General features: G+C 34.2%; 1 protein-coding gene across 1 annotated transcript in view; it reads left to right on the top strand.

Annotated features, from left to right (window-relative positions):
• The window catches only part of LOC143042885 (DNA-binding protein SMUBP-2-like), a 30,180-nt gene extending 7,172 nt beyond the window's left edge, over positions 1 to 23,008 (top strand). Inside the window, exons 4-16 of the mRNA XM_076215382.1 lie at positions 621 to 721; positions 1,585 to 1,745; positions 9,210 to 9,410; positions 10,594 to 10,818; positions 13,119 to 13,216; positions 13,610 to 13,792; positions 14,781 to 14,899; positions 15,930 to 16,024; positions 17,219 to 17,342; positions 18,896 to 19,072; positions 19,527 to 19,728; positions 21,235 to 21,367; positions 22,194 to 23,008. Of these exons, the coding sequence (XP_076071497.1) occupies positions 621 to 721; positions 1,585 to 1,745; positions 9,210 to 9,410; positions 10,594 to 10,818; positions 13,119 to 13,216; positions 13,610 to 13,792; positions 14,781 to 14,899; positions 15,930 to 16,024; positions 17,219 to 17,342; positions 18,896 to 19,072; positions 19,527 to 19,728; positions 21,235 to 21,367; positions 22,194 to 22,967 (2,593 nt within the window). The 3' untranslated portion in view covers positions 22,968 to 23,008. The remainder of the gene's footprint in view (positions 1 to 620; positions 722 to 1,584; positions 1,746 to 9,209; positions 9,411 to 10,593; positions 10,819 to 13,118; positions 13,217 to 13,609; positions 13,793 to 14,780; positions 14,900 to 15,929; positions 16,025 to 17,218; positions 17,343 to 18,895; positions 19,073 to 19,526; positions 19,729 to 21,234; positions 21,368 to 22,193) is intronic.
• Positions 23,009 to 24,682: the final 1,674 nt, after the last annotated feature.

The following is a 24,682-nucleotide window of genomic DNA, read 5'->3' as shown; positions in this document are numbered from 1 at the left end:
AAAAGATTTTTGTTTCAAATAATTTTGTTGTTGGGTAAATGTTTCATTGATAGTCATCTCTCAAATGTCATGGCCAAGAAAGTGCAGAGTTCAAATCAGAAAGAAATGACTTTTAAAAAGTCTTCAATCTCATTCATAAATTTGCTTCATCTAAAATCCATTGTAAAAACATTTACAATTTCTTTGGTACAGGTACATGATGTGGCAATATTAATCATGTTATAACTAAATTAACTTTTAAAAAAACTAGCATATATTGATAGGGGATTAATAAAGGAATCAAAAGAGCCAAAAAAAAAATATAGGTCACCGTGCTTGTTTTCAAGATATTAGCCATTGAAATTTTGGCGGGAAAATGTTCTCTCTTGACTTTTCTTAGCTTTATCATTGACAAGTCCCTAAAAACTATTAAAAAGTAATTAAAATTTTATAAGACTTTAACAGACAGCTTATCATTATACATGTAAAAGAATTATAAAAAGAAAAATTGGGGTCAGCAGGCAAATTTTGTTAAGGCATTCAAATGGATAAAACAGAAGGATTCCGAAAATCTGACCAAAATTCCAAAACATGACAAGCGAGCTTCCTTAAGATAAAATTTGTTTGTGTTTTATCTTTAGTGCTTTGAACCGACTAAGCCAAGGTCATTCTCAGCCATGCAGCCACCTAGCATCTGTCTTATTCCAGGAATCAGAGTTATCTTCTCCTTTAGAAAGCAAAGGTAACAGTTTTCTCTTTACATGAAAGTTTTTTAATTGAGATTTTATGTGACTATATATTTATCCACAACCCCCCCTCTCCGACATCAAAAAATTTGCAGTTGTATATTGGTATAACGTCGTCGTTGTTGTCGTCTGAAGACATATGGTTTCTGGATAATGACCATATCTTGAGGGAAAGATTTTTTTTCTTGAAAAAGGATGAGGGGAGGTGAAAAAAAAGTTATGGGAGGGGAAGTAAAAAAAAATTTGCGGGGGGGGGGGGTGGATTTTTTCTCAATTCAGATTTCAAAAATAAAAATGAAAATTTCTTCAAATATTATTGCACAAAATCAAAAGAGCAAGAAAAAAAGGGGATAAATATTATAATCTTTTTGGGAGGGAAGGGGGGGGGGGGGTCAATTCCCAACAGTATAGTGTATTGCACGAAAGCAAAACATTGAATATAAATTCTAATTCTATAACTTATTCTAAGTTCTTTGGCTACAGTATTCTGTGTCAGAAACTTATTATGCGTCAAATATTTAATTACAATCCTAATTCAGATCTGTATCAAGCACAGATATTGTGTCCATTTTTGCCCCAACTGTTAAGGACTGGACCTCTGCGGTTGAATCCAGCTGTGCTCAGAGAAGCAATTTATTTCAATACAAAATGATTTATAGTTTAAAATATCAGCTGCAAGTCACAATATGGACCTTTTTGGCAAGCAGACCACTTTGTAAAAGATATGGTTCACTTTGCTGGTGACTCTTGTTGTTAGAATATTAACAAAAACTATGTTGTATCGTTAAATTAAATAACTTCTTATATAAATTTGTAATAGATTTCCATTTAGAAAATACCTTTTTTCATTACTTTTTAGAGATATATTATATAAATAGTAATTTAGATGAATCTCAGAAAGAGGCTGTAAGATTTGCTTTAAGTCAGCCAGAGATTGCTGTCGTCCACGGACCTCCAGGTACTGGCAAAACTACAACTATCATAGAAATCATAATCCAGGCAGTCAAACAAGGTAAAAAGGTAAGGCACCAGGATTTTTGAAAATTTGTAATTAGAAAAAAAACTGATCAGACATTTTCTTTTGGATGCTCAAAGATCATATAAATTGTGGATTTTGTTTTTGCAATCAAAAGGTATGCCCTATATGCTCTATCCTGGATCTGTCAAAGTACAGTGTTGATTAGTTTTTAGACACCAACTTCGATAGTACGTGACCTATTCCTCAAACAATATTGGTGATTTTCCTGTGTGTTTAATCTAAAAAATTTAAGATTCTGTTCTCTATTGTCATCCACTCAAGCTGTTCAAACAGTGGTGCTGATGCTAAAAGTGGATCAGTGTCTTAAAAAGCATTGGGCATCTCATTAGTCATGTTAGTTTGTGATTAGGTCAGTTTAAGGGGAACCACTAGTGGTAGGTCAATTATAATTATAATGCAGTTGTATTAGAATTGGCACATCTCATTCCCATGGCGATTATTTGGCCCCTCCCCTTCAGTCATGGGCTCTTGACTTTTGCTAAGTTAACATTTATTAAGTTTGTGATTAGGTCAGTATAAACATTAAACTTATTTTATTCTCCAAATTGGAATATAAGATGAACCACTAATGGTGAGTCAATAATATTTGGTATGCAGTTGTATCAGCATTTGTATGTCCCACCCCCTAATTATTGTTGGTTGACTTTGAAACATTTGCATAGTTTACAAGGTAATTTTGAATTTAGGTCATTTAAATGGAAACCACTGATATTATTGATAAGTCAATGGTATAAGGTATGCAGTTTTATTAGCATTCACATTTCTCATTTCCTTGGAGGTTATTTTGGTCCGGCACCTTCAGTCATAGTTCATTGACATTTCTCATTTCCTTGGAGGTTATTTTGGTCCGGCACCTTTAGTCATAGGTCATTGACATTTCTCATTTCCTTGGAGGTTATTTTGGTCCGGCACCTTTAGTCATAGGTCATTGACATTTCTCATTTCCTTGGAGGTTATTTTGGTCCGGCACCTTCAGTCATAGTTCATTGACACCTCTCATTTCCTTGGAGGTTATTTTGGTCCGGCACCTTTAGTCATAGTTCATTGACATTTCACATTTCCTTGGAGGTTATTTTGGGATGGCACCTTAAGTCATAGGTCATTGACATTTCACATTTCCTTGGAGGTTATTTTGGGCCAGCACCTTAAGTCATAGTTCATTGACATTTCACATTTCCTTGGAGGTTATTTTGGGCCAGCACCTTAAGTCATAGTTCATTGACATTTCTCATTTCCTTGGAGGTTATTTTGGGATGGCACCTTAAGTCATATGTCATTGACCTCACATTTCCTTGGAGGTTATTTTGGGATGGCACCTTAAGTCATAGTTCATTGACATTTCTCATTTCCTTGGAGGTTATTTTGGTCCGGCACCTTCAGTCATAGTTCATTGACATTTCTCATTTCCTTGGAGGTTATTTTGGTCCGGCACCTTTAGTCATAGTTCATTGACATTTCTCATTTCCTTGGAGGTTATTTTGGTCCGGCACCTTCAGTCATAGTTCATTGACATTTCTCATTTCCTTGGAGGTTATTTTGGTCCGGCACCTTAAGTCATAGTTCATTGACATTTCTCATTTCCTTGGAGGTTATTTTGGTCCGGCACCTTCAGTCATAGTTCATTGACATTTCTCATTTCCTTGGAGGTTATTTTGGTCCGACACCGTTAGTGACATTTCACATTTCCTTGGAGGTTATTTTGTGCCAGCACCTTAAGTCATAGTTCATTGACATTTCACATTTCCTTGGAGGTTATTTTGGGATGGCACCTTTAGGTATAGTTCATTGACCTCACATTTCCTTGAAGGTTATTTTGGGATGGCACCTTAAGTCATAGTTCATTGACATTTCACATTTCCTTGGAGGTTATTTTGGGATGGCACCTTAAGTCATAGTTCATTGACATTTCACATTTCCTTGGAGGTTATTTTGGGCCGACACCTTTAGTGATAGTTCATTGACATTTCTCATTTCCTTGGAGGTTATTTTGGGATGGCACCTTAAGTCATAGTTCATTGACATTTCACATTTCCTTGGAGGTTATTTTGGGCCAGCACCTTAAGTCATAGTTCATTGACATTTCTCATTTCCTTGGAGGTTATTTTGGTCCGGCACCTTCAGTCATAGTTCATTGACATTTCTCATTTCCTTGGAGGTTATTTTGGTCCGACACCGTTAGTGACATTTCACATTTCCTTGGAGGTTATTTTGTGCCAGCACCTTAAGTCATAGTTCATTGACATTTCACATTTCCTTGGAGGTTATTTTGGGATGGCACCTTTAGGTATAGTTCATTGACCTCACATTTCCTTGAAGGTTATTTTGGGATGGCACCTTAAGTCATAGTTCATTGACATTTCACATTTCCTTGGAGGTTATTTTGGGATGGCACCTTAAGTCATAGTTCATTGACATTTCACATTTCCTTGGAGGTTATTTTGGGATGGCACCTTAAGTCATAGTTCATTGACATTTCACATTTCCTTGGAGGTTATTTTGGGATGGCACCTTAAGTCATAGTTCATTGACATTTCACATTTCCTTGGAGGTTATTTTGGGATGGCACCTTAAGTCATAGTTCATTGACATTTCACATTTCCTTGGAGGTTATTTTGGGATGGCACCTTAAGTCATAGTTCATTGACATTTCTCATTTCCTTGGAGGTTATTTTGGGATGGCACCTTAAGTCATAGTTCATTGACATTTCACATTTCCTTGAAGGTTTTTTTGGGATGGCACCTTAAGTCATAGTTCATTGACATTTCACATTTCCTTGGAGGTTATTTTGGGATGGCACCTTAAGGTAGATGGGGTGTCTAAATTATAATCCATAGAATCTTTTAATAATTTGCCAAAATGTAGTTCATATCCCACTTGTTTAAAAACATTAATAAAAAGAATGGGTCACCGGACTTATTTTCACACTACAGGTTGTGCAAAATTGTCAAGATTTTGTATAGATTATGCATGGAAAACCCAATTTTCCGCCATAAAACGCAAACCACACCATAGAATTTTGAGATAAAATATGAGAAGATAGCTCCAATATTATGCTTTCAGATAAGAAAAAGAAAAAAAGGGGTCACCGGACTCGTTTTCTTGCTATATGTAAAAATGGGTAAATTCCTAACACATTCTATTGTAAAAGTAACACTATCTGAATTATCTGCCTTTGCATTTGAGTTGCCTCCCCTTATTTGACAAAGTTGGAAAAAAATGAATCAAACAAAAGAATTCTTTTTTTTGTAAAATACAATCATAAATATGATCAAACATGGCATTTTCTATATTATTATGAAAATTCTTACACATGAATTACCTACTACTATAAAAATTTGCACATTTCATCAAAGATCTAGACCTTGTTTTCTAGTATTTCAAAATCCAAGATGGAGGAAGACACCCTATCTACCTTAAGTCATAGTTCATTGACATTTCACATTTCCCTGGGGGTTATTTTGGGCCGGCACCTTAAGTCATAGTTCATTGACATTTCTCATTTCCTTGGAGGTTATTTTGGGCCGACACCTTTAGTGATAGTTCATTGACATTTCTCATTTCCTTGGAGGTTATTTTGGGATGGCACCTTTAGGTATAGTTCATTGACATTTCACATTTCCTTGGAGGTTATTTTGGGATGGCACCTTAAGTCATAGTTCATTGACATTTCACATTTCCTTGGAGGTTATTTTGGGATGGCACCTTAAGTCATAGTTCATTGACATTTCACATTTCCTTGGAGGTTATTTTGGGATGGCACCTTAAGTCATAGTTCATTGACATTTCACATTTCCTTGGAGGTTATTTTGGGATGGCACCTTAAGTCATAGTTCATTGACATTTCACATTTCCCTGGGGGTTATTTTGGGCCGGCACCTTAAGTCATAGTTCATTGACATTTCTCATTTCCTTGGAGGTTATTTTGGGATGGCACCTTAAGTCATAGTTCATTGACATTTCTCATTTCCTTGGAGGTTATTTTGGGATGGCACCTTAAGTCATAGTTCATTGACATTTCACATTTCCTTGGAGGTTATTTTGGGATGGCACCTTAAGTCATAGTTCATTGACATTTCTCATTTCCTTGGAGGTTATTTTGGGATGGCACCTTAAGTCATAGTTCATTGACATTTCTCATTTCCTTGGAGGTTGTTTTGGGATGGCACCTTAAGTCATAGTTCATTGACATTTCTCATTTCCTTGGAGGTTATTTTGGGATGGCACCTTAAGTCATAGTTCATTGACATTTCACATTTCCTTGGAGGTTATTTTGGGATGGCACCTTAAGTCATAGTTCATTGACATTTCACATTTCCTTGGAGGTTGTTTTGGGATGGCACCTTAAGTCATAGTTCATTGACATTTCTCATTTCCTTGGAGGTTATTTTGGGCCAGCACCTTAAGTCATAGTTAATTGACATTTCTCATTTCCTTGGAGGTTATTTTAGGATGGCACCTTAAGTCATAGTTCATTGACATTTCTCATTTCCTTGGAGGTTATTTTGTGCCAGCACCTTAAGTCATAGTTCATTGACATTTCTCATTTCCTTGGAGGTTATTTTGGGATGGCACCTTAAGTCATAGTTCATTGACATTTCTCATTTCCTTGGAGGTTATTTTGGGATGGCACCTTTAGGTATAGTTCATTGACCTCACATTTCCTTGAAGGTTATTTTGGGATGGCACCTTAAGTCATAGGTCATTGACCTCACATTTCCTTGGAGGTTATTTTGGGATGGCACCTTAAGTCATAGTTCATTGACATTTCACATTTCCTTGGAGGTTATTTTGGTCCGGCACCTTAAGTCATAGTTCATTGACATTTCACATTTCCTTAGAGGTTATTTTGGGATGGCACCTTAAGTCATAGTTCATTGACATTTCACATTTCCTTGGAGGTTATTTTGGGATGGCACCTTTAGTCATAGGTCATTGACATTTCTCATTTCCTTGGAGGTTATTTTGGTCCGGCACCTTTAGTCATAGTTCATTGACATTTCTCATTTCCTTGGAGGTTATTTTGGGCCAGCACCTGTAGTCATAGGTCATTGACTTTGACTTTCCTTGGAGGTTATTTTGGGCCGGCACCTTTAGTCATAGGTCATTGACTTTGACTTTCCTTGGAGGTTATTTTGGGCCGGCACCTTTAGTCATAGTTCATTGACATTTCTCATTTCCTTGGAGGTTATTTTGGTCCGGCACCTTCAGTCATAGTTCATTGACATTTCTCATTTCCTTGGAGGTTATTTTGGGATGGCACCTTAAGTCATAGGTCATTGACATTTCTCATTTCCTTGGAGGTTATTTTGGGATGGCAACTTTAGTCATAGGTCATTGACATTTCTCATTTCCTTGGAGGTTATTTTGGTCCGGCACCTTTAGTCATAGGTCATTGACAGACCTGCCAACTATCCCGATTTTCGCGGTATCATCCCGATTTTTATCCCTCAACCCGAATCCCGATATCGGGATCGTAAAACTAGTCAAAATCCCGATTTTCACCAAATATACCCGAAAAAATTATTGTTTACCGATTTTGAAGTTTTTCTGATCAATTTTAAAAAATCTATAATTTTACCTGGGGACATATTATGACAAGTTAACGACCCTACGCTAATCAACAGTCACAACAGGCCCCGGCGCCATAAAACTATTTGAGTAAAGTTTTTTTACTCAGCCTGAGAATTTTCTCAATTTTTTTATTCTCAGCAAAATGCACCGCCATAAAAAAATTCTCAGATTTTTTTTACTCAAAGTTAAGAATATTCTTAAATATTTGAGTATGGCCAAGAGCATACTTAAGTATAAAAAAAAATCTTAAATGTTGCTATTTAGGGTATTTAATATAAAATTACAATTGTTAATAATATTTTTAAATTTTGAAGAACGTCACTATTCTACACAAACCAAGTTGTATCCAAAAAGAGCATACACATATTTATTCAGTCCAAAATTTTTGTTCGGTTAACGTCGTCTTTTTCATATATTTTGTATGGCGGATAAAAAAGTTCTCATTCTTAGCTGAGTAAAATAATTAATTCTGAGAATATTTTTTTACTCAGAAAAAAAAAGTTTTATGGCGCTGGGGCCAGGTGTCATAATTATTGGTTGTATGTAATCAGATTACCTAATGGGTCGTAACAGTCCTCAAAATTAATTTGTATACACAAATTTGGTCAAACAGCCTTTCATTTTTAATCAATTTATCATACAAGCACAATTTGCAACATTTGCCGTAGTTCCACAACAAAATCATAATTAATTGAAAGATGAGAACTGTAATGAACTCTCAAGAAAACATCGTATCTTGAAATCTGTTTAATTTTTGAAACCAGACATCGTGTGTCTGTTGATTTAAATGGACGCCATTTTGTATTCACTACTGTGTTACTGTATAAGCCTCCGCCAGTAAGAGCACCTCTGAATACAAAGAAAGATAACTCAAATTTTATCCATTTTCTCATTGACACTGATAAGACCATAAGTAAGATTAAATCAAAATCTGTCTTCATCCTTCTAACTTTAGGACATGTAGTTTTAGGTCTTTTGAGTCAAGGTTCATAGATAAAAAGGTCTTTGGAGGCAGAAAAGGGGGGTCTCTACTTTGAATCCTTTATTTTTAATACCATTTTTCTCTATTCTTCAGTTATTTTGTCAATTTTATAAATTAATAGCACAAGAATCATGCAAATAAAAGAAATCAAAGCCTACAAGCTCATCAGTAATATACCTAAAGAAAAAAGAAGAGAACTTAGACTATTTTAGGAGTAAAAAACAATGCACACAGAAAAGTCGCTAAAATTGTAACCCTTAAAAATCTAGTCGCGCGCTAAATCCCCCATGGAGATTTTCAAAAGTTGGCAGGTCTGCATTGACATTTCTCATTTCCTTGGAGGTTATTTTGGGCCAGCACCTGTAGTCATAGGTCATTGACTTTGACTTTCCTTGGAGGTTATTTTGGGCCGGCACCTTTAGTCATAGGTCATTGACATTTCTCATTTCCTTGGAGGTTATTTTAGGGCCGGCACCTTTAGTCATAGTTCATTGACATTTCTCATTTCCTTGGAGGTTATTTTGGTCCGGCACCTTTAGTCATAGGTCATTGACATTTCTCATTTCCTTGGAGGTTATTTTGGGATGGCACCTTTAGTCATAGTTCATTGACTTTGGATGTTTTGCATAGATAACATGTCAAAGTATTGCTAATACAACTTCAACATTTGCATTATACTATCAAAAATACATAAAGGCGAGACATATCTCTGGGTCAACAATTTTTTCTTCTCATTGCATGAAGAACAAAAACTTGTGTGGGGAAGTTTTTACATATTTTTGTTAATGGCGAAATTAGCAGACATAAATTGTTAGCGAAAATTTCTCATTTTACAGTATCCAGAAGGAAGATGCTGTCAGTAATATTGTAATAGTGATTTCATTTTAACAGATTTTAGCCTGTGCTCCTTCCAACATAGCAGTAGATAACTTAGTAGAAAGATTAGCAGCTAATAAACAGAAGATTGTTAGACTTGGTCACCCTGCCAGAGTATTAAAACATATACAGAAGTATTCACTGGACGCCATATTATCTACCAGTGATGATACAAGGCTGGTCGAGGATGTCAGAAGTGATATGGATAAAGCTATGGTAAGTATTCACTGGACGCCATATTATCTACAAGTGATGATACAAGGCTGGTTGAGGATGTCAGAAGTGATATGGATAAAGCTATGGTAAGTATTCACTGGACGCCATATTATCTACAAGTGATGATACAAGGCTGGTTGAGGATGTCAGAAGTGATATGGATAAAGCTATGGTAAGTATTCACTGGACGCCATATTATCTACAAGTGATGATACAAGGCTGGTTGAGGATGTCAGAAGTGATATGGATAAAGCTATGGTAAGTATTCACTGGACGCCATATTATCTACAAGTGATGATACAAGGCTGGTTGAGGATGTCAGAAGTGATATGGATAAAGCTATGGTAAGTATTCACTGGACGCCATATTATCTACCAGTGATGATACAAGGCTGGTCGAGGATGTTAGAAGTGATATGGATAAAGCTATGGTAAGTATTCACTGGACGCCATATTATCTACAAGTGATGATACAAGGCTGGTCGAGGATGTTAGAAGTGATATGGATAAAGCTATGGTAAGTATTCACTGGACGCCATATTATCTACCAGTGATGATACAAGGCTGGTCGAGGATGTCAGAAGTGATATGGATAAAGCCATGGTAAGGGGCAAAATTTTGATTGCCAGATTTTAGACATTATTTACTTCGTTTGACTATATTTAGAGATAACTAATTAAGGTTGTTTTTCGGTACACCAGAAAACCAGATTCCATACAAATTGTCTGTGAAGTGAAGATTGAAGTGTTCTCATTACTAATTTCTAGTACCGGTAATACACATGTATCTCATTTCAACAGAGACCAGGGATCATAGATTTATTCTTACAAGGAAGTTCCGAGCATGCTTGGAGGATGCTCAGAACTTTTAAAGTATGTTCTTCTCAGCAGTTTATGTGACAATCATTATTATGATTCATTAATATGTCAATCAAATCTTTAGCACTTCTATAATAAGGAAAGTAATGCATTTTAGAGGAAGCTCAATTTACACCTGTGTTAACATCTGGTCTATTCAAATACATCTTGCATGAAATTTGACACAACTACAAAAAAAATAGATGAGAACTTCTTCAATATTATCAAGTCTCCACAAAAAAGTAAATGTCTTTAACCATTTTCTTTTTAATAATCATTCTTTTATTTTATATAAATTCATGTGATGTATAATTCATATTATATTAGTCCAAACTGAAGAAAACAAGAGACAAAGGGGAGAGACAGAGGTTAAGACAAGATATGAAATCTCTTAGAAAAGAACTTGTCCAGAGAGAGCAGACGGCCATTAAACAGATCCTGAAGAAAGCTGATGTTGTCTTGGCAACCATGACTGGGGCATCTGCTGATGGGCCACTGAAGCTGTTAGATGATAAACACTTTGACCTTGGGGTCATTGATGAATGTTCACAGGTTGGTTGGGAAATGTACTGTAATGTCAGTATATTGCTTTCTGTCTAATAAAATCTATAACTTGGTCTATTGGAAATAATATATAAGCTACGATTGAAACAAACATCTTAAATACCATTCTTTTTGTTTGAAGTGTTGACATGATTGATAAAAGCAGAATTTCATTATAAGCAGACAGTTTGACCCTTTGCCAAAAGATAAAAAAGATCGCTTAAGAATTATTGACTTACAAGTCAATAATTTGGCCTCATTGAATCTTATTCATGCGACCTTCAATTTAACCTTTTAGCTAGATATTGAGTACACTTGTTCAGCTATTAAAAGGAAAAGAATGTCAACATTGAAAGTGAAACAAGGGTAACCCATTTGGTTTTATTTATCACCATACTTTTAGATTCGATACTGTAAATTCAGAAATTATTAGCAAAATAGCGATACATTGGCAATTATTACTCACATTTTGAAATTTTTTATGTTATTTAAACAGGATTTTTCTCAATGTTGCAAAAATTAAAATCGCATTTTAGTCTAAAATGACAAAATCACAATAATAAATGCACGCAAAGATTTCTGAATTTACAGCATACAAATTCCTAGGAAATTATATTCTTCTCATATACAGCTCCTTTATGATATTTATCTTTCGCCATGTTTTTGCCCCCATGTTATTAAAGGTCTTTCGGCACAAGAGTCATATGACCAAAATAGATCCTTATACCATCGGAAGGGAACATATAAAGATGTGCTATATTATTGGCATTTCATACTTTTGATCCCATGTTTACTTGATGAAGGTTTAATATCATTTAAATCTGTTCCCATATTAAGAGACTGAAATTAAGGTAAACTTCTGGTTTCTGAATGGTATATTTGAACTATATGTCCAAACTTTACCAAACTTTGCTTGAAAATGCTCCATAGAATATAGCAAAACTGCTATTGTTTTTTGAGTCAGTAGGTCGAAAGTTAAGGTTACCATAACTATAAATCGACAAACTTTTGGGAGAAGTTTCGTTTCTTGATGATATTTGTTTAGTCATGCACAATTTAGATCTTTACTAATCTTTGGTGTATAATATGCATGGCGATGATAAAAACCCTGAATGATTTTGAGGTAAAAAAACCTACATCTTTACCAAACTTGCATGGATAACTCTTCTTTAGGAGAAAAGACTGCAATTGAATTTGAGGTCAATAAGTAGAATGTATACATGCATGTCACAGCTGTTTAAATACACTGACATTTGGCTAAAATTTGGGTTTTAAGGAAATTGTTGGAACTTTTCTTCATATGAAACCTAGTCAATCACACTGTAAATATACAAATCATTGTGTGCATTTATTATTGTGATTTTGGAAGAATGTACAAGAATGCTAGACTATTTAATGCATAATATGCTTTATCAATATATATGTGTCAGATATTAAAAGAGGGATGAAAGATACCAGAGGGACAGTCAAACTCATAAATCGAAAGTAAACTGACAAAGCCATGGCTAAAAATGAAAAGGACAAACAGACAAACAATAGTACAAATGACACAACATAGAAAAGAATAAACAACACAAACATTAAAGTGTGAGTTCTTACTATTGCGATACTTACCAAGTCGCAATATTTGCATTAGTTAAAACCTCACAATAATTTTTGAATTTACAGTATACATAATATATATATATATACAAATTATGAATTCTTTTTTCTATCAAAATTATTTATATTGTGGTTTGTCCCTAATCTCAATGTCAGCAGTTATCTTCATTTAACATCACAAAAACAAACACTACAAAAAAAACAGATTCTGATACAAACAAATCTTTCTCCTAAAAATACATACTGTGGATTCATAATTATTCCTTGGATACCATTTTTTGTCGATTTTGTGATTACCTCGGAACCACAAATTTCAAATTCTATGAATTACAAATGTTATATAGAAATGTATGTTGACTTTGACTAAACCTGGAAATCAAATATCCATGTAAACTTTCCTCAATCCATGAAAATTGGTAGCAACGAAAATAATTGAATCTACAATAAACAACTTGGCTTATACACTAATGGTTCTTTTGTTCTTCTATTTACCAGGCAATAGAAGCAGCCTTATGTACTAATGGTTCTTTTGTTCTTCTATTTACCAGGCAATAGAAGCAGCCTTATGCACTAATGGTTCTTTTGTTCTTCTAGTTACCAGGCAATAAAAGCAGCCTTATGCACCAATGGTTCTTTTGTTCTTCTATTTACCAGACAATAGAAGCAGCCTTATGCACTAATGGTTCTTTTGTTCTTCTATTTTTCAGGCAATAGAAGCAGCCTGTTGGATTCCACTGTTGAAAGTACCCAGATGTATACTGGCGGGTGATCATCTACAGTTACCTCCTACTATACTGAGTAACGAGTAAGTCATGAAAATCTAAGCATGAAATCCATAAAATCTGGTACTCCATTAATAATAATTATTCCTCTGTATTTGTCTTATAAGCCAGCTCTCCAGGATGTTATATCAAAAGCAAACTGCTCTCAGAGCCAAGATTTTCCCTAAACTTGCCTAATCTGACACCTGAGTATTCCAACATCCTGCTTTAACCGACATATTTTAATGGTCCCAAAATATGCCAATCCTTGCAGAAAAAACCTGAGTATTCCAACACCCTGCTTAATCCAACATTTTTTTCTGGTCCCCCAGTGTGTTGAAACTGTAGATGTCTACTCTGAAGTTATCCTAAACTAAATACAATATCATTGTTTTATGAGTTGTTCATGCTTCATTTTTCTACTTTCTGTACCACAGGGCTGCTAAGAGTGGATTGGAGATGACCTTGATGGAACGTGTCCTTGGTCTCTATGACAACCAGATAATGAGGATGTTGACAACACAATACAGAATGAATCGGGTCATCATGCAGTGGTCATCAGATCAGTTATATGATGGTAAACTGGTGGCTCACCCTTCAGTCTCAGATCATCTGCTAAGGTATCATGTTAATCCTAATGAGGGGCCCCCAAGACCTAGTGATTTAAGCAGTTACTACTATAATCACTAGCCAGTCAACACTGAGGTTGTGAGTTTCGAACCCTGAACATGTTGGTGCACTCAACTCCAATTTCAATTGACTAGGATTGTCAGTTTTCATGACAAAATGGTCAGTTGTTTTCTCTGGCACTCCAGCTTCCTCCACCAAAACTGGCAGCCAAGAAATATCCCAAAAGCGTTTCTTAAAAGAGGTGTTAAAACACAAAAAATAAATAAATAAAATTATTAATCCTAATGCACTGGGTAGGCCATCCTCTCCTATTATTTTCCCTACATTGTGAAGTAGCATTTCTATATTATAGAGTTGAAGGCTATGTAGGCATCCTTAGCTACTTATAAATGATTAAATTTATTTGACAGAAAAGTATCTCATTATTTCAGTATTTCTCATGAAATTTACTATATGCAATCCTTTCAGGGTCAATTGGAATGCATTGCACTAGGCTGTGAAGCACCAAATATGAATACAGCAAAGATTTAATTGCCTTCCTAATGCCCAAACTTTGAACACAACCAGGCAAACAAATATTTTAATACTGAGAATGCAGAAATGTATATTATAATTGCCATTGTTAACAATTGACAACAATGGGATTACTTTTTATTTAATGAATATGAAATTTAAAGTATCTTACTATGATGTCACTTATAACAACGTTACTGGTAATAGAAAAATCAACAGAAGTAAGCAAGTTTTCTTTTATTTATAGTCTGTGCAAAAGTTCTGAGCCAAAATGTAGAAATTGAGTATTTTCTTTAATTATTTGATTGGTCTGCATGACAGGATGCCATTAAAAAAATTGTCTCCTACTTAGCCATGGGATAGAGTAAATTATCTCCCTCATCAATCAAAATCTGGCATTTTAACATGAAGCATATCAAAGTAAAATATTATACTGTCATATCAATGTTTATATTTATATTTTAGGGATATCCCAGGTATAACAGATAATGAGGAAACATCCGAGCCTCTGTTACTGATAGATACAGCAGGATGTGAAATGTATGAATTAGATCTACCAGAAGAAATATCTAAGGGAAATGAAGGTTTGGCTTAAATACAAAGAACTCATTATAAAGCATTCAGCAAGAAATATTATACAGTTTCTTTGGTTTCCTCTTTGAAAAAGAAGGGTTCCACATATTTTTTTTAATTTTTTTTTACATGGTTAAGAAAGCCAAAAATTAATTTTACTGATTTCCACATTTTCAGCTTAAGGAGGAAATGGAACAAGTACAGAGTCCTTTTTTTGTGTTTTCATTTTTTGTGTGTGTGTAAAGTTTGGTACACAAATTTTTAATGAACTTAATTTTTGTTAACAAGTTTTGAGGGACATATTATTTGTGCTAGGTAAACTGATATGCAGGCAATACGATACATTTATTTCCCATGCCTGAGGGAGATATGAAGATTTCTTCACCCAAGAATATTCATATTTCACGAGGGCTATGTCCGAGGGAAATATGATTTTTCAAGGGTGAAAAATCTTCATATCACTCGATCGCCGCGATATAGCCTTTTTGTGCTAATGAGGCGTAAAGCAACCAACAATCAATCATATCTCTAGAAGCTAAGGGAAATGAATGTTTTATTCCACTGCCTATGCTTCATTTACTTGAATATAATATATCAATTTATATATGTTTGTTTTCTTATCTGCTTGTTTAAATAGCTAAACACGGCATAAACATTGATAAACAGTACGGATTAAAAATAGATTAATAGTCTTTTTATTTTAACGGTAATGACTTATCTAACGCTATTTCAATAAAACCACCTTCAAAATAGTATGCACATTAACCACGGGTAACGTCATGCTACAAAGTCCCGATCTACAGAGGGGAGTATGATGTTCAGAGGGGAATATGATACTGAGAGGGGAATATGAAGTTTTGTTCGACGTCACGCTGATAGTTTCAACCAATCAAATGTTTATTTCACCATCAAAATCAACATGCAGTGGAATAATATCAATTATATTGATTCCTGGTGTAAAAAAAACCCACGTCCACCTATCTGTTTCTAAAATTTGCAGAGGAAAAGGGTTAACTACAATATTAATTAAATTTTTAACAGGTGAAGCTGATATTGTGGCTACTCATGTTGAAAAACTAATATCTTATGGACTGAAGCAGGATGATATAGCAGTTATTGCCCCTTACAATCTACAAGTAAGATCTTATTATACACACCTTCAGAAAGATATAGTAGTTATTTCCCCTTACATTCTACAAGTAAGATCTTATTATACACACCTTCAGAAAGATATAACAGTTATTGCCCCTTAGAATATACAAGTAAGATCTAAATATAGACACCCTCAGAAAGATATAGCAGTTATTGCCCCTTAGAATCTACAAGTAAGATCTTTATATAGACACATTCAGAAAGATATAGCAGTTATTGCCCTTTTACAACCTATAAGTAAGATCTATATAAACACATCTTTAGAAAGATATAGCAGTTTAGTTTAAACATATTTTCTTATAGTGGATTGGGAAACAAGTTTTGCAACTTATATTAATCCCTTTCCACTTTGTGGGTGTGAGTGCTGCCTTGTAGTGGTATTAACCTGCTCTTTATATATAGTAGGTATGGCCCCTTACAATCAACAGGTAATATATTTATATAGACATCTTCAGAAAGATTTAGCAGTTATTGCCCCTTAAATTGTCAGGATGTGTTTATCTTGCACTTGCTCCTTTTAGCAGCAAGAATGGGAATATTTTATATTTTAATCAATCTAAGAGCCGAGTTCATTATTTCGTTGTTACCTTCGGGAGAGGTTGACCTGTTTATAAGTGTCTTCACAGGTATATATTGATTGAAGAAAATTAATTATAAAAACACTACAGTAAGGATTTGTTGATTCATTAATTTGGACCTTACATTTTATAGGGTACATAGAACAATATTACCTTTGTCATGTAGAGTGTATACAGAGGCAATACCTTTTTATGCCCCACCTACGATAGTAGAGGGGCATTATGTTTTCTGGTCTGTGCGTCCGTTCGTCTGTTCGTTCGTCCGTCCGTCCGTCCGTCTGTCCGTCTGTTCGTTCGTCCGTCCGTCTGTCCCGCTTCAGGTTAAAGTTTTTGGTCAAGGTAGTTTTTGATGAAGTTGAAGTCCAATCGACTTTAAACTTAGTACACATGTTCCCTATGATATGATCTTTCTAATTTTAATGCCAAATTAGAGTTTTTACCCAAATTTCACGGTCCACTGAACATGGAAAATGATAGTGCGAGAGGGGCATTCGTGTACTGAGGACACATTCTTGTTATAGGACTATATTTGTTCTGATTATTGGGAAGCTTCTGTATGACGCAGACAATTCTTTAACAAAACTTATATATGTTTTACAGGTTGAGCTTTTAAGACTGAGATTGTCTTCTAATTACCCTAAAGTAGAAGTTAAATCAGTGGATGGATTCCAGGGCAGAGAAAAGGAAGCAGTAGTTATATCACTTGTTAGAAGTAATCCTAAAGGTAAGATATCAGTTGTTAGAAGTAATCAGAAAAATGCAAAAAAAAATGTCAAACAGGTTTATATTGTGATTTATTCTCTGAAAATAAACCACTTTAATACTGTATTGAGTGTCTGTATTAATAATTTATACAAGTAAGGGCCTCAATGGTCAAATGGTCTGAGTGGTCATCTACTGTAGCACTAGCCTGTCATCAAGGTTGTGTTCCAACCATGCATGTGGCAGGTGCTTTTACCTCCAACTTAATTGACTAGGATTGCCAGTTTTCAAGCCAAAGGTCAGGTTTTATCCAGGCAGTCTTGCTTCATCCATCAATAAAAACTTGCATCAAGGGTACAGCTTATAGTGTTGAAAGTGGTGTTTAACAGCATCAATCAATCAATCAATATGTAAAGTAAATGTGTGATAAATAACAGAAATACAGCAATCAAACAACAAGTTATTTAAAATAGTCGTTGAAAGGTTACCAAAGTAAAACTCATAGATTGAAAATAAAATGACAACGTCATCGCTAGAAATAAAAAGACAAACAGACAAATAATATCCACAAAAGACCAAAATGACACAAACATTAACAACTATAGGTCACCGTACAGCCTTCAACAATGAGCAAAGCCCATACGGCATAGTCAGCTATAAAAGGCCCTGATAAGACAATGTGAAACAAATCAAACGAGAAAACTAACGGCCTTATTTATGTAAAAAAATGAAAGAAAAACAAATGTGTACATAAATGTAGCACATAAACAAACGACAACCACTGAATTACAGGCTCCTGACTTGGGACAGGCACATACATAAATAATGTGGCGGGGTTAAACATGTTAGCGGGATCCCAACCCTCCCCTAGCCTGGGACAGTGGTATAACAGTACAACATAAGAACGAACTATAGAAATCAGTTGAAAAAGGCTTAACACATCAGATGGACATAAAATACAAGTGGACGTGGCCGGGTACTTAGATTTATTATACTTTATTAAAGACTATATAAATAAGAACCTCTCAAACATTCACATAGACAATAAAAAAAAAATACCTAGCCTTCCATTCTTTTTCTTAATTTTTTTGTATACCTGGCCTTTAACTTCCAAAGTGGAACCCATTTGTAAATGCAAAAAAAATCTGGACATTTAAACTGAAATCACTTTTGACCCCCTGTGACATACAATTAAACGTCAGATGTGATTTTATTATTTAAGTGAATACTTTGGTATACACTTTAAATAGCTTATTTCTGAACTTATGTCACTTGAATTAACTTGACCAACTGATATCTAAGCTCTGTGCTGACACAAATACTTCAACTGAATATTTAACATGGAAAGTTATTTTATTGAATATTTAACATGGAAAGTTATTTTATTGAATATTTAACATGGAAAGTTATTTTATTGAATATTTAACATGGAAAGTTATTTTATTGAATATTTTACATGGATTGTTATTGAATATATTACATGAATAGTTTTATAAAAAGTTTTACATGAATATTTACATGTTGAAATACTATTGCATGAAAACTTTACATTTACATTTTTTTTCGTCTCCACAGGTGAAGTTGGATTCCTTGCAGAGAAGAGGAGAATTAATGTAGCCATTACCCGCGCCAGGAGACATCTAATGGTAGTGTGTAATAGTGAGACAGTCGGACATGACAAGTTCCTCAAGTCAGTAGTGGAGTATATGACGTGTAATGGAGAAGTACAGACGGCACATCAGTATATAGAAGGTATTTAAAAGTTAATCTTTGGCTGACTTTCTATAATCATATATATGTATAAAAAAAAAGAACTATGTGTTGAAATTAATATCAATTCATACTGTGCATGTGAGTATGTGTTTGGTGTGAAGTAGTTTTCACATCCATTCCTCATTCACTTCCTGTTTAAAGTGATGTAACAGTATCCTAAGAAATCTACACAAATATGGGTTTAGAAATTAAGAATAGACAAAAGAATTAAGAATAGAGAAAATATGGAGAAAAAAAAGAAATAGAAAAAAAATACCTAAAAAATTACTGAATACAGAAATATAGGACCCCTCACAGTGAAGTATCTTGTTTTGTTTTTATAGTATTTGTTTATGACGTAATTAAATAAATAGAAACCAAACCCGAAGATTATAAAAGGTTAAACTGACTTTAATTAACTCAAGATCAATCCCATTTTTAATTTTCATTTCAGAGGGAGTAGTTAATGCCAAACTATTAAGGCCTGATCATTTGAGTGACCTCCTGTCTGTGAAGATAACCACTCAGAAAGGTCAGAAAGACCAAGGGGCAAAACCAAAACAGAAACAGAAACCAAAACAGAATGAGAAACCAGCACCTAGAGGTCAACTGAAAGGTCATGGAGATAATGATGTGTCAAAAAGAACTGTTGAGAGGTTTTTTCTTTTTCAATTGAATATAGAAACAAGGAGATGTGATACGATTGCCAATGAGACAACTATTCACCAGAGTTCTAATGAAGTGGATGTAAGCAATTTTAGGCTCTTGTACAGCCTTACACAATGAGAAAAACCTATACCGTATAGTTCACTATAAAAGGCCAAGACATGAGAAATAAGAAAGAGTTTAATCCAGAAAACTAATGGCCTAATTTATAACAAAACAATGAACTAAAATACAAATGACAGACAAGAACCAAAAACTACATCTGAACTAAAGACTCCTCACTAGGAACAGACAAGAACCAAAAACTACATCTGAACTAAAGACTCCTCACTAGGAACAGACAAGAACCAAAAACTACATCTGAACCAAAGTTTTAAAGTGTTAGTGAATGCTATAATCCTCTTTATGTTAGAACATTAATGTAACATTAGTGTAACATTAGTGTAACATTAGTGTAACATTAGTGTAACATTAGTGTAACATCAGTGTAACATCAGTGTAACATCAGTGTAACATCAGTGTAACCTCAGTGTAACCTCAGTATAACCTCAGTGTAACCTCAGTGTAACCTTAGTGTAACCTCAGTGTAACCTCAGTGTAACCTTAGTGTAACAGAACAAAACAAGAACAAACTGTAAATATCAGTTGAGAAGAGTTTGACTCATCAGATTGTCAACCAGGAATCACAGACAATTTCAACTAACAAATAAAGCATGTTTTCTAAGACTTTTAATATCAACCAGAAGACATCAAACTAATTTAGTGTAAATACAAATGTACTCCAAAAACAGCAGAGAAAAGCAAAATCTGTTTAAAGCCAAAATATAATTATTGACAGGATGTAGGACCATAAGTGTTCATAACAATATAGCTAAACATTTTTAATTCATTAAAAAAAATGTCAAGATATGGATAGAGACAATATTTAATATTCGTAAGAGAAATCTAGAGCATATTTAATCTAAAAAATAATACACTATTACATTAAAAATATATAGCTGTGATATAACCTTTTTTTTTATTCATAGCATTATGGTCTTATATTTTTTAGATTTGTGAATGCTCTAATCCTTTTTATGTTGGGACATTAGTGTAACAGAACAAAACAATTTGATGATAATTAGTAAAGGAAACACTAATTATAATCAATTTGAAAATATAAGAGCATAATACTATATGTATGAGGAGTTTCTCTTGGGAAATATTTTCCCTTATTTCCTGATGCAAATGAAATCATAAAAATATCCCCTTTGAACTTATTTAAGGATGTTCGCTACTCTGTTGCAAATTTATAAGCTTTTTAAAAGACTGCTATAAATTGAAAGTACATCAGTAAAGCAACTAAAAAAGCAGAAAAAAATGAAAGGTCCATGAGCTTGTTTTCAAGATATAAGCCATGGAAAATCAGGTGGGGGAGTGATTCTCTCTAGATTTTTTCAGACATTTAATATTAGCACTTTTTTCTTTCAAAAAATAACAAGATTTGATTTTGACAGGGATGAGGCCATATTATTGAAGAAAACCCAGGAATATCAGGAACATTTAGACAAGTTTGTGAAAGATCCAAGTCAAGAAATAATGGAGTTTCCTGCATCATTAAACTCATATGATCGACTTATAATACACGAGGTATGGTATATACACGCATTATTTAGTGGATACATGTTAGATAGATGTCTTATAATAAATATAAGAAGATGTGATATGATTAGTAACGTGAAACAAGAGGAAGTGGATGTCAGCAGCTATAGGTCAATACATTACCTTTAACAATGAGCAACACCTATTAAAGTGAGCTATTTAAAAATTGCTCTGACATAAAAACATGTGAAACAATGCAAATGAGAAATCCAACAACCTGATTTATGAATAAAGAAAAAAACAACCACTGAATTACAGGCTGCGGACTTTGGACATACAAAATGTGTTAATCATAACAAATATCTTATTTTTATATTCATCATGTATTCTTGTCACTTAAAAAGCTTTTCACCCCATATTGAATTTACTTACCCCTTATATACCTTGTTAGGTCACTAGCACACTATGTAACTGATAATATTCCCTATATCAGGTTATTTTCCATGTGTATAATTTGAAGCTATATTTGTGCTAGACATTTAACTGGAAAACTTTACAATTACCTTACACAAATATAAGAGGATGTGGTATGATGGCCAATGAAACAGCATTCAACCAGAAACCAAAGAACATAGAATTTAGCCACAAAAGGTCAACATGCCAAATAAATGCATTGCACGCTCATGAAACCATATAAATGCTTTATAAGAGGCCATTAAAAAGCACCATTAAACCTTAAAAAAAGACTTAAATGTCATACCAAGAGAAATACTGCAGACACAACCTGATGCCAAAATAAACTTCCAGTATTATGCTGTTCCTGTCAACTTTTTAATGTATTTTGTAAAAAGTAAACATTCCTTTTTTATTTTAGTTGTCGGAGAAATTAGGACTTGTTCATGTCAGCAGGGGTATTGACAAAGAGAGACATCTTGTTGTTTCCAAACCAGGCATAAAATTTGTTGAGGAAAAAGATTTATCTGAAAAACAACAAACTAAGGAACAGGAGGAAATACCAACCTCAACCCATCTTGGTGAAATTAAATCACAAAGGGAAGCAACTCCTACTAATAATGACAAGTTAATATGTCAGCATTGTAGTAAGGATGTCATCAGAGCTAATTATAGCCTTCATGAAATCCATTGTGCTAGACGTCAGAAAGAGGCTTCACAATCTGCTAGTAGTGTTAAAAATAGAAAAGAAAGTGCTAAAAATAGACCAGAAAATCAAAAAAAGCCACCAACCTCAACAAAAAATATGAAAACAAATGCTGAGAAAGAAGTGATTGCTAAATTACAAAATGTCGATCCAGATGACTTTGATGCACTTATTGCCTCAACAAAGGAACTCGATAGTAAATGTAACTTTACCAAATGTAAGGTTAAGACCTTGACCTTGGGTCATACATGTGAATTCTGTCAGAGACGATTCTGTCTAAATCATTCCATGGCAGAGGTTCATGGGTGTGGTGATGCTGTTAAAGCACATGCCAGAGCTACCATTATCAAAGAAGGGGTGTTATACAGGGGCAGTGGTGTACCAAGTAAATTGCCAGACGCTAAACAGAAAGCATTATTACAAAAGAAGATGGACAAGAAACGAACAGAAATGGAAGCTGATCGACAAAAAAAGAAAAAATCAAAATAATGTTTGCTGTGTTTCTGTGATAATAAATTATTTGTGTTTCATTCATGTTTTTTTGTGTTAGTCTGTGAAGAAAGTAATTAGTATTAACAAAAATCCATTAAAACTGACAAAATCAAATGTTTGACTATATCACCATGATCAACCAACAGAATAAATGTAAAACAACTGTCATAGTCCTGACTTGGTTACAGGCATTTCCCTATATTAATAGTAGGCTAAACTGGTGGCAGCATTAATATATAAGCCCTTGATATATAGTCATATAGTTCTTTCATGAATTGGAAAATTTAATATTTAGAATACGAGTGACTTATTTTCTGATCATCCAACATTTTTCATTTATGAGTAATAGGACAACTGTATTTGGTATTTAGATTGCAAGGTATTCATGACTGTTAGACAGAGATTACCCAACCTTGACCTTGATTCCTGTGATCAATATTAAAGTTGTGGGGATTTTGGTTTCTCAATGCTCTTCAACTTAATTCCTGTTGTTTTTAGCCTTCTTACCGTAACTTTTTTTATTCTAGTGTCACTGATGAGTCTTTTGTGGACAAAACTCACTTTTGGCTTACAAAATTTTAATCCTGGTATTTATAAGGACTTTTTATGGTGATAATAAGGTTCAATATAAAGTCATTGATCAGTTTGTTTGGTTAAATAGACAGACTATGGTTTCAACAGGTTACATGTCCCTTCGAGTGTACCTTAAAATCATTTTGATCAATAATTGGTCAATGTTAAATCTTTCAGATTAGGTCTATAAGTAAAAGGTTAGCTATATTTGGTGTATAGAGACATTTATGTGAACATGTAATCTGAACTACCCATAGTTTTCAAGGTTCTATCTTGTTTTGTTCTTTTTTTTAGTGTATTATGGTACGAGAGAAGGTATGATAAGGTCACTTTTTTATGCCCCACCTACGATAGTAGAGGGGCATTATGTTTTCTGGTCTGTGCGTCCGTTCGTCCGTTCGTCCGTCTGTCTGTTCGTCCGTCTGTCCCGCTTCAGGTTAAAGTTTTTGGTCAAGGTAGTTTTTGATGAAGTTGAAGTCCAATCAACTTGAAACTTAGTACACATGTTCCTTATGATATGATCTTTCTAATTTTAAAGCCAAATTAAACTTTTGACCCCAATTTCACGGTCCACTGAACATAGAAAATGAAAGTGCATGTTTCAGGTTAAAGTTTTTGGTCAAGGTAGTTTTTGATGAAGTTGAAGTCCAATCAACTTGAAACTTAGTACACATGTTCCCTATGATATTATCTTTCTAATTTTAATGCCTAATTATATTTTTTTTCCAATTTCACGGTCCATTGAACATGGAAAATGATAGTGCGAGTGGGGCATCCGTGTACTTTGGACACATTCTTGTTGCCCTATATTTTGAAGAAGAGTGCACACGCTGAAATGCCTCGCCTTCTTTACTTACCATTGATATTATCTTGATAGTCCTAAATATAAAACTTTACTACATTTATCACATAAACTTGATATGATCCAAGAAAATGAGGTCAAGGTCATATAAACCAAACAAGAAATACATGTACACCTCACAATCATTCAATACACTAAATAAGGTTAATATTTTGCTTATAGCTCCTAAGAAACAGACATTGTCTGCTCTATGGTTGGGTTGTTGTCGCTTTGACACATACCCCATTTCCATTCTGAATTTTATAAACAAGAAACCCAAACATTAACCAATGAACCA

The sequence above is a fragment of the Mytilus galloprovincialis genome, chromosome 8 (genome assembly GCF_965363235.1).
Source record: "Mytilus galloprovincialis chromosome 8, xbMytGall1.hap1.1, whole genome shotgun sequence".
Lineage (NCBI taxonomy): Eukaryota > Metazoa > Mollusca > Bivalvia > Mytilida > Mytilidae > Mytilus > Mytilus galloprovincialis.
This window is presented reverse-complemented; position numbering and strand designations above follow the sequence as displayed.